General features: G+C 37.7%; 1 protein-coding gene across 2 annotated transcripts; it reads right to left on the bottom strand.

Annotated features, from left to right (window-relative positions):
* Positions 1-1,862: 1,862 nt before the first annotated feature.
* GNPDA2 (glucosamine-6-phosphate deaminase 2) lies at positions 1,863-9,507 on the bottom strand. 2 transcript variants are annotated; one of them, XM_072928135.1, is made up of 7 exons: positions 9,351-9,507; positions 7,882-8,049; positions 7,488-7,585; positions 6,832-7,014; positions 6,335-6,519; positions 6,067-6,241; positions 1,863-2,880 (listed from the first exon to the last, which is right to left on the bottom strand). In XM_072928135.1, the coding sequence occupies exons 2-7, from the start codon at positions 8,007-8,009 to the stop codon at positions 2,822-2,824; spliced, it is 828 nt and encodes a 275-aa protein (XP_072784236.1). In that variant the 5' UTR covers positions 8,010-8,049; positions 9,351-9,507; the 3' UTR covers positions 1,863-2,821. The 2 variants fall into 2 exon arrangements, with proteins under 2 accessions (XP_072784236.1, XP_002197439.2); XM_002197403.7 differs by having other exon boundaries at positions 7,488-7,589; positions 7,886-8,049; positions 9,351-9,501.
* Positions 9,508-10,228: the final 721 nt, after the last annotated feature.

Genomic DNA, 10,228 nt, shown 5'->3' on the forward strand with positions numbered 1-10,228 from the left:
ATCCTGAAGAAAGGAAGGATGCTGTGGATAAAGGCTCTCTAACACATTTATTATTCTCCCCTGTAAAAGCTAGCATTTAAGGAACTACAGCTGCAGGGATACATGCTAGGACCAAAGGAGCTAAAACGAAGTCCTCCCCACTCCTTGAACTAGACCTACCAGCACTGGTTCTGCACTGAGGAATAAGGCAGAAGCTAAAGGTGAGCTAGATGTTATCCAAACAGTAAATCATATTCTTGCTGAGTGACAGACGCATCAAGTGTACATTATCTAATTAAATGAATTACATAGATGGATAGAGCTGCCCTGAGAATCTGTTTTAGCTTTATTGTAGTTACCTGAGGCAGAAAAAAAATACAAACTGTAGTCTTAATTCTGAGAGAACTTGTACATGTATCAGTTTTGAGAACAAGAACTTAAAATGAACTGGTCAGTATCTGTAAAGTATATGAAGTATTAGTTTTTGACACAAAGTACCTGATTCTATCGAGTTACTTTTTTGTTTCTCCCTTTGCTTTGGAAATAGCTTAAAATGAGAAGAAGAATAAAATGGTAACCTTGATGTGCTAGGCTAACTCAGAATTTACTTTCAAGACCTCCTGAACTTGAAAATATTTGCTTTGCCATTGCTGCAGAGTAACAGGTAAAATTTTATGCAACTTAAAGGGTTGACTTGCTCATAGTAGTTGACAGGTTTGGAAGGTACTCTCCTGAAGCAATGATATTTCATAAAATGATTGGAAGTATCTTAAGAAATGAAATAATGGAAACAATATGGTAGTACTTAAAAAAATAACATAATATAGCACTCAAAATTAAAAAAAAAAATAGTGTAACAAGAGAAACAAGCTGGAGAACAACAAAAAACTGCATTAAGAGACAGTAACAGTCCCAGACCCACTCAAGGACAGACAGGTTCTGCTGTACCAGTATTTAAACTGGCCTGTGTTTCACAGAAGGTCAGGGAGTTAAAAAGGGAGAAAGATACTAATTCTGTGATCTCACAAATTTTGAGAACACAAAGGGCTTTAGTGAGTAAGGGTGCCAAGCAAGGTAGATGATTGAAAGGTATGCTGGAATAAAGAACAAGAATACTGTTTTAACAGAATTCTCCATTTTGCCACATGAAGTATGATCATCATCAAGATGAAACCTGATTCAATTCCTTTAATACTAACCTAAATTCATTACTACTTTTAGTTTCATGCTATTTGTAATACAATTGCATATAAACCTGCTTAGCTGTAAAGGCTAATGGCATACCTAACACTGCATTTTGAGTCATACATTACCTGTAACAGCATTCTTCTGAAAGGCAGTCTTTTCAACTTTTTTCCCTACAGTGTTGCATTTTGCTTCAAAAATACACATGCATAAACTGAGCCTTAAAGCTGAAAGCCTGTTTTAAATGTGTGGATGTTCAGTGTACTGTTGAGAATTGAAACTAGGCGTGGCTTCCTACACTGCTACAGGCAGATTCTTTCATGCTTTTGTAATTTCACAGAATCAGAGAACAGTCCAGATTTGAAAGTATCCTGCAAGAGCATTTATGAGAAAGGTGAGCCTAGATGAGTTTAGGAAAGTCACCTAGATGAAAGGTGAGCCTGCCACATCACTGGGGAGATAATGTGATTTTGTAATAAAGACTTCATTCCTGTCATTTAGGTGAAAAGTTAAATTGTTGAAGTTCTGCTTAGTTGTACTTTCTTGCAGTGAGTATTTTCAACAGGGGCTTTCCCAAAAAAAGTCTTCATCAGTAAACTCTTATCTTTCTCTTTTGGTGCCTAATCATTCCCTGAAACTCTGAAGTATTTGCTCATGACAATTTATATTACAAATGAAACAATTTTGAAACTAAGAGATTTATATTTAGGTTTTACTTATATTCAAAGTAGGAAAGAACATTCCTTGTAACAGCTCAATGTTTATAATGATACAATGAAAAAGTGATTAACAGTTGGCTTTAAATGATCATTTGCAGACATTATAGTCCTGTAAATTAAACCCTTTGCAGGCATTTAATTGTAACATCAGTTATTTAATTGACCAGGTACCTCTAGGAAGGAACGCTGAGATTTTTTCCTTATGTATAAAGCTTGATTACCAAAAATATAAAAATCCTAAAGTAATTTGAAGTACATGAGAGGAGAAAGTGCTATTGTAGAAGTTTAATATTTTTATCCATGGAGCAAGTTGTAACTTCGAAGAATTTGGTGCATTTTTAGGCACTGTTTTTGTATCTTCATTTGCCCAAAATATACAGCAGGACTTGAGATGCCCAAAAACTGTTTAAGACAAATTTAAGGCAACCAAGTTCAAAAGCTCAGTGTACATAAGATATATGTAAACAGAACATTTCATAGTAGAAATTGTACAACTATTACAAGTCCATAGTATTAGCAAAGGCCAAAACCATTCTGCCTAGAGACACAAATGCAAAATGTAATTACACTAACCAAGCCAAAAATTAAGAATTCTGGGAAATGAAGTGTCATCATCTCTAACATGAGGCAGATGCAATACATTGTTGTGCTAGAGTAAGTGCTCTGCTTTTCCCCTCTCTATATAACGTGCAGTCTCTCCCAAGTTTGTTCTTTGCCATTTAGTGATGTCAGCCAACAGCAGAGCTCCAAATGTTAAAGCAAAATGCACAACACAGCAAACAGATGGAATGTGAATGTACAGATATTGGACCTTTTTAAAAATACAGTACCTAGGATTTCCCATTTTAAACAGTTTTCAGCATATTGCATAGCAGTGAACTCATCTGCTACCTAAAACTGTTGCTGCTGACCCACATGGAGTTCCTCTTCATCTTCTTTCAGTTTTCTTTCATACTGTACAGTGGGTCCACAAGCTTATTGTGCACATGCATTAAACCTTGGGGGGAAAGCAACAATGCCAGCTTTACATTAGTTATAAGTTGTTAACATGTTCTTCTATCCACATTTTTATTTGGAATTTGCTTCAAAGTATACATTTTAAATAGTTCATTGAAGAGAACAACAATGGCTATTTAAAGTAGTTCAGAGTCAGAGACAGCAGATATATTCCTGTATCACTTGCATACTTATGACATATTCAGCATCAGCTGAGCAGGGACCAGACAGTTCCCTGATAACAGACCCAAAAAACACATCTGGAATACTTCCAAATGAATAGAATATATCTTCCATGTATGAAAAACTGTGTAACAGCAATGTAATTCCCTCACACCACAATTTGCCATAAAAATCAGATGTACACACAATGAGACTTTGACAGCTTGAGTTCTTTTGCAATGTTCTAGCACTGTGGTGATACTGTCTTTGTAATTATCATATACTTGTGGTCCTAGACAGGCAAAATCAAATTAAATTATCCAGACTCTTAGTGCAGACTCCACTTCAGCAGTTCAACTGTTTTCTGTTGTAGCTGGGCTTTTCTTTCTTTCTTTCTATATGAGTCCTCCATAGCTATGATTAGGGGGGTTATTTTTTTTTCCTCCTCAACTACTTTAATTCTGACAAATGCAGAAGTGCAGTTAATAAAAAAGATGCTCCCTTCTTAAGTTTGCTATAACTTAGTAAAAATGTTACCTACACCTAGGTATGTAAGACACTGGATCACTGGCAGGTTTTTAACCTCATTTCACCTTGAGGACTAATAACAGTAATGATCAATGTTTACAATCTGCAAAGTAAAAGTCCATTCTAGTACTGAACTAAAGATTTAACTTCTAAAATTAAAATATGCACTAAACACTCAAAGTAATTTTCTTAAAAACCATGAAAGAAATCTCACAGTACTGTGTATTTTTTATCTATGGCAAAGAATATTCAAATACCTTTGCTACATGATGCAGCTGGTGGCAACCTTGGTATCACTGCAGCAACATAAAATTTGAGTTAACTATACAATCTAAGGTCATTACTGTAGGTGACCAGGAAAAAAGGCATCTTATGCAGCATCTATTACTAATCACTATGTGATTATTTAATAAAAAATACAGATGTTAGATCAAGTGTAATTTTTTTTTTTCAGTTTAACAGTGACAAAAACTTAAATATACCTTTGACATAAGTCATTTGTCCAGAAAGAGTAACAGCTGTATACACTATTCAAACTAGAAACGTGTTTTGAGCTTTAAAACATTTCACTTCATACCAATATTTTGCTCTTCTAAAAAGGGGAAATGAAATAATTACCACTTCCTAGATGCATGAAAAATGGTTACAAAGTATAGCTTCTGTCATACTTAATGAAGAATACTTAAATCCTGTTAGCGAAAGTGTTACAGGAAAAACAGTGAGAAACAGAAGATTTTTTTAAAGGAATGCACCAGACTTGCTAGATGCCAAAACAATTACTTCAAAGGAAAGTCCCACTGGACATTCAAGTATGCTTTGAATAAACAGATTTCTGCACACAGGTTTAAGAGAAGCATGTGTAAGTATGGAAAAAACTATCCTGAACTAACTTATCTGCAGATAAATCAGTAAATTCAAAATTCATTTTCTGTTCCATTCTTCAAGAAAGTTGCAAGTAAGACCATAAGTACACTTGATAATTCTAGCCTATTATAGGTTATTATAGAAAGTTAGAAAAAATGGAATTGGTTAATCTATTTACCAGCCAGTGTGGTACTTGATTATATTATAAAACAAAACAAAAAAAAAAGCAGTTTCATATTGAAAGTTTTAAATGGTGAAAAATCTTCATAAATCACTACCATAAATAGCAATATTAAGAACTACCTATCTTTCCTAAGAAGTCTAACCTGAAGATCAAGATTCAGATATAATTTGAATTTGACCCACACTGACTTCTCCTCCATCTTATAAGGGGAAAAAAAAATCTCACTGATTTGAGAGTAGGTAAAATTAACTAAGTTTAAAGTAAACCATCTTTTTAAAAGTTCTATTGCTATGTATTACAGGGTAAATACAGTGACACAATAGCATACATTCATAAATTGTAGCCCTTGATATTTTTTTAAAGCAATGTTCAGTGTCATTTATATTTAGTGATTCTAAATTAGGTTTGTGTTTCCCAAGCAAAGCCTCTGCTTATGTAAAATACAGGATAATGTTTAAAATGTATCCAAGCAGTTAGAGAAGTTTATCTTTGAAAACAACAGTAACTGCTATCTAGCAGTGTGATACAAGAAAAGACTAACCCTCCCTCCCACCCCACAAATACATAGGAGAGAACAGCATACTGAAAAATTCAAAACTAGCAAGCTGGCCACAAGAGGTATCAGGAGAAATATCACAGAAATGTCTGAATTGCAATCCAATACATATATGAGCACTGGTGATATAATGCTCTATAAAAGAATTTAATAAATGACAATCTTGATCTCTTGATACTTCAGCTACTACAGGTACTCATGCTAGTGAGAACAACAGCTGAGTCACACAATTGCATGTGCTGTGCTAGTAGAGTCAGGAGAAAACTACTTTTCTCAGCTTCTGCTGTCTCAGTGAAACAATTCAATCTAGGAAGTCTCCATTACTGTCAAATATCCTGACTTACTTTAAGTTTGCCCCAATATACCTCCTACAAATAGGAAAAACACACACAGTAGAAGGGTGCAATGTGTTCAAAGGCAGTATAGATTGTTATGCTAGTTGCACATGAAAAATGTTCTCAGGTGGCTTCAAAGTCTGTATCAGAGTTTACTAGACATCACATTACAGCACATAGCAAAAGCAGCATAGAAGTGTATTGGGATTAATAAATGTATTAAGATTTTTTAAAACTAATATTTCCACTATACTTAAGATCTGTATTCTTGAACACCAGATTGCTGCTGTTTAAACTTAAAGATTACTAAACTAAACTATTGTTTCATACTGAAAGCAAAGGAAATATTCTTCCCAAGTAGATTTGTCTGGAATGTAGGTAGCACAGGTTATGCCTCCTGGCAATTTTCCAAACACAAGAAATAAGTTAATATTTATATTTTGAATATATAACATTATAATTAGTGACTGCAAAGTGTTGGAAGGCTCAGATTTAAATCAATATAATTTCAAAGCTGTCTGTTTTGCATAAACACGTGACCTCTGATTCAGTGCTCACCTTTAAAGTACTTCACAGTTTTAACTCTTAGTTCTAAAGTAGCATCTTCATCACACACAAAGATAGTGCGAGGGTGTTGTTGGAAAGCAGAAACTGTCCACATATGATTGACTCCTTCTTCAATTGCTTTGTACAACGCAAAAGCTTTATGTGCACCTGTTATAAGAATCATCACCTGCAAAACAAACATCTCTTTACTTTCAATCCCAGCATCAATACCAATTTAGCTTGAAAACACACATGCAACTAGAACTAAATGAGTTCTTACTTCTCTAGCATCCATCACTGTACCCACACCAACTGTTAGCGCCATAGTTGGTACTTTAGATAAGTCTCCATCAAAGTATTTAGCATTTGCCAAAATGGTGTCCATTGCTAAAGTCTTTAATCTTGTTCTTGAAGACAAACTTGATCCGGGTTCATTGAATGCAATGTGGCCATCTGGACCAATGCCTTTTCAAAGTTAAAAAAAATAGATCATTCCAGACCTGAGAATCAACACATATCCTCAGACATTGTAAATTAATAAAAAAGGGCTCAACCTTTCCTTTTGATTCCCCATTTTCAACAAAAACTTACTTAAGTCATTAGAATCTTGGACACCAACCATTCTGTTTTTGGAATTTATACTGATTCTTTGTTAGACACAGAACTTCCTTACACAATAATTGAAAAATCTGGGTTTTAGTCAAGTCGTAAAAATAGTGATTCAAGAATTGGTGTATGTGCTTGAACTGTAACTAACCATAGAGCATTTCCTCATACCTCCAACAAACAGATCAATCCCCCCTGCTTCTTCAATTTTCTTTTCAAAAGCATCACATTCCGCTTGTAAGTCTGGTGCATTCCCATCAAGGATATGGGCATTATTCGGATCTATGTCAATATGCTTAAAAAAGTTATTCCACATATAGGAGTGATAGCTCTCTGGATGATTTCTGGGAAGCCCTGAAATGATTTATAGTGAAATTACTATATGACAAGATTTAACCAAACAGCCTTAATTCTAGTCTGCATATAACAGATGTAGCACATGCAAGGCAAACCTGAGTCAAATAAAGCAAAACTTGAAACTACATTGAGAAGAAAGGTTTCCTGTTGGCACGTACAAAGTGACTAGGTTACATTCCCTCCACATACATCTTATCCCAGAGTGTAAAGTCTTCAATAGGAATGCAGTCCCAGTATTACATGACAACATTATTTCTACAAAGAAGTACTGTGAAGCACTGTATTTAGCCTGCTGTTTGTTTCTGCATTTTTGTAGATAAAGGAACAGAGAGAAATGCTGGGATACCAGTCCAAGATAGGAATACAAACATATTAGACTAACCTGGTACTTTGACAAAGTATTTAATAGTTTTTATAAGGAAAAAAAATAATAACAGTACAGTATGTTCTCAAATAATAGCACATCTTACCTACATACTCATCCATGTTGAAAGTCTTTACATATTTGAAAGAGAGATCTCCATTTTTGTGATATTCTATCAGCTTTTTGTAGCATCCCAAAGGTGTACTCCCTGTTAAATAAAATTTTTCTATTGTTCAGTGTATCTGCACATTTTCAGTGTATTTAAATACTTTCACAGTCAAATTTTGCTACAGTGCTTTTCAACATACAAGCAATCTCCTGTTTCTCATTTAGTATTTATCAGTTTCTCAAACTATCACAACTTTTCACAGAAATTAAAGCCATATTAAAAAAAAAATAATATTACCAAAAATACTTATGTTCTTTTAAATATTGTATCTGCTACCAGTGATACAAACATTGTTCTAGGCTTAGTTATTTACAAAGACTTTGAATAAAACTTGCCTGTTGGTAGACCAAGGGTGAAGTATCTTCCTTGACTTGGCTTGAACTGGATAATACGATTACAGATGTACTTGGCTGCCCATTCACTAGCCTGATCATAATCTTCAAGAATTACTAGCCTCATTATGGCAGTGAAGAACTTGTATGATAAAACAAACTTAAACCTGGAGAGAATGTTGTAGTTTTAAAAATAAGCACCACATAAGTAGTTGTAAAACTCTTAAGATTAGGGAGGAGATAAAAAATCATCTTCCATACCAATGACTTGCATTAGCATACCACACTCCTGCAGTCCTAGTTCAGACTGGACAGTCAAGATAAAAGCTACAGAATCCAAATGATAGATTGCAATCAAAATATTTATTAAAATTCACAGACTAATTTAAAGCAATTAATAGGAAAAAGCTAAAACAAGACGAGAACAAGCCATTTTGAACTTCAATATTTTTGTCGTCACCATGAGAAAAGAGGGAAATACTTAAATACCAAGATTAATTCCTGTTTCTTAGGACCAGCTGAATGCCTACAACTTCAAAAACAAGACCCAGAGTAATCCCATGTTCCTATAATAAAAATACCTAATTGGGATTAAATTTTCACTCCCATTCTAGCTCCTTAACAATGCTTCAGTAAGTTTATTAATCTGCAAAAAGAAAAAAAAAATTAGAGATATTTGAAATGTTTACAATTCACAGGAAAAAATACAGAAATTGAAAAGGCTTTGAGTGCAATTGTATCAACTTTTAAGATGAATATCCAGAAAACAAACTTGGTTGCTAGAAGTATACAAGCATCTCCTGCATTTAAGAGAAACTTATTTTCCATGAATTTCTGCTTAACAGAGTCCAGAGGCTCTTTACCCAGTTTGGGATGTGTCTTTTCCCAGGTCTGGGTGTGCTCGGCATTAGCCAGGACACAACACATTGCCAGAAGCCTAGGGTGTGACAGACCACACTACTTTTAGCTGACCCAAAATGAGTGGCTGTTTCAAAACAAATATGAATTAAAGCACTTAACAGGGTACCATGTTTGTCCCACTAAAGAAGAACGAAAGTGATCATCACATTGTGTTGCCTGTGCCGCTCATCTCCCTGGACAGCTGAGCCATGACAAGTCAAACTCACCTTTGCCGAGGAAACACTAAACGCACATACCCAAAAGAGCTAACACACATCCCCCAGAAGGAAAAACAGGCCAGCAGGAACAGACTTTAGGCCGGTTTTATAAAATCCCGGCAACTTTACGCTGGTAACACGAAGATGCTCTCAAGAGCAGAGACCTACGGACAGCAGCAGAATCGCTGCTAATTTGCTGCAAAGGACACTTTTTTTTGTTTTGTTTGGTGGGGAGGGAGGGGTGCCAAACCTATACTGGCAGAGGAAGAGACCTGCAGCCGGAGCGCCGCCGGCACAGAGCCCCGGGTCCCCGCGGCCTCCCCTTCCCCGCCCGGCCCGGCCCCGCTCACCCGGGACAGCCCGCGGCGGTCACGAGCGGCACCAGGATGAGGACGAGATGAAGCGGAGGAGGAGGAGGAGGAGGAGGAGGACGGGAACCACCGCAGCTCCCGCCCCGCAGCTCCAGCCCCGCCGGCTCCAGCGGAACCCGGCGCGCGACCCGGAAGCGCCTAGGAGGACGGGAAATGGGCGCCTTTTCCTTTTCCTTTTCCCGTGCTCTTTCCCGGCCTGTGCGCCCGGTAGCGGGGGAGCGCTCGGCCCATCCCAGCCGAGGGGCCCGGGGTGCTCCAGCCTGGAGCACGGCTGTGCTCGAGTGCTCCTTTGCAGCCCCTCTGCTGCGGAGCAGATCTTAATGGAAAAAGACCTAAATGTTTGCATGATGCAGCTGCAAAAGCCGTGCGTAGTTACTGGAGAAAATTAATGAGGTGAAGCATCAACGTCGGGGTGAATCACAGGCTGGGATAACCCGGCAGTGCCCGTGCGGGCAGGCAGGGCAGTGTGTGCTGGGGTGCGACAGGAGCAGTGCGGCCAGCAGGGCGAAGGGTGACCGGCCTTCCGCTCAGCCCTGCGAGGCCGCGTCTGCAGCGCTGGGGCCCGGTCTGGGCTCCTCGGGACAAGAAAGGCAAGGAGCTACTGGAGAGTGTCCGGTGGAGGCCACAGGGATGATGAGAGGTCCTGAGCATCTCTCTTGAGGAGAGACTGCAGGGGCTGGGCCTGTTTAGTGTGCAGAGGAGAAAACTGGGACGGGGTCTCGTCAGTGCAGGTAAATATCTCACAGGCGGGTGTCAGAGGATGGGGACAGACCCTCTCTGGTGGTGCCCAGCGACAGGACGAGGAGTAATGGCCATCAGCTAAAACAAGAAGTTCCACCTTGACATGAAGAACTTCT

Source organism: Taeniopygia guttata, chromosome 4 (genome assembly GCF_048771995.1).
Source record: "Taeniopygia guttata chromosome 4, bTaeGut7.mat, whole genome shotgun sequence".
Taxonomy (NCBI): Eukaryota; Metazoa; Chordata; class Aves; order Passeriformes; family Estrildidae; genus Taeniopygia; species Taeniopygia guttata.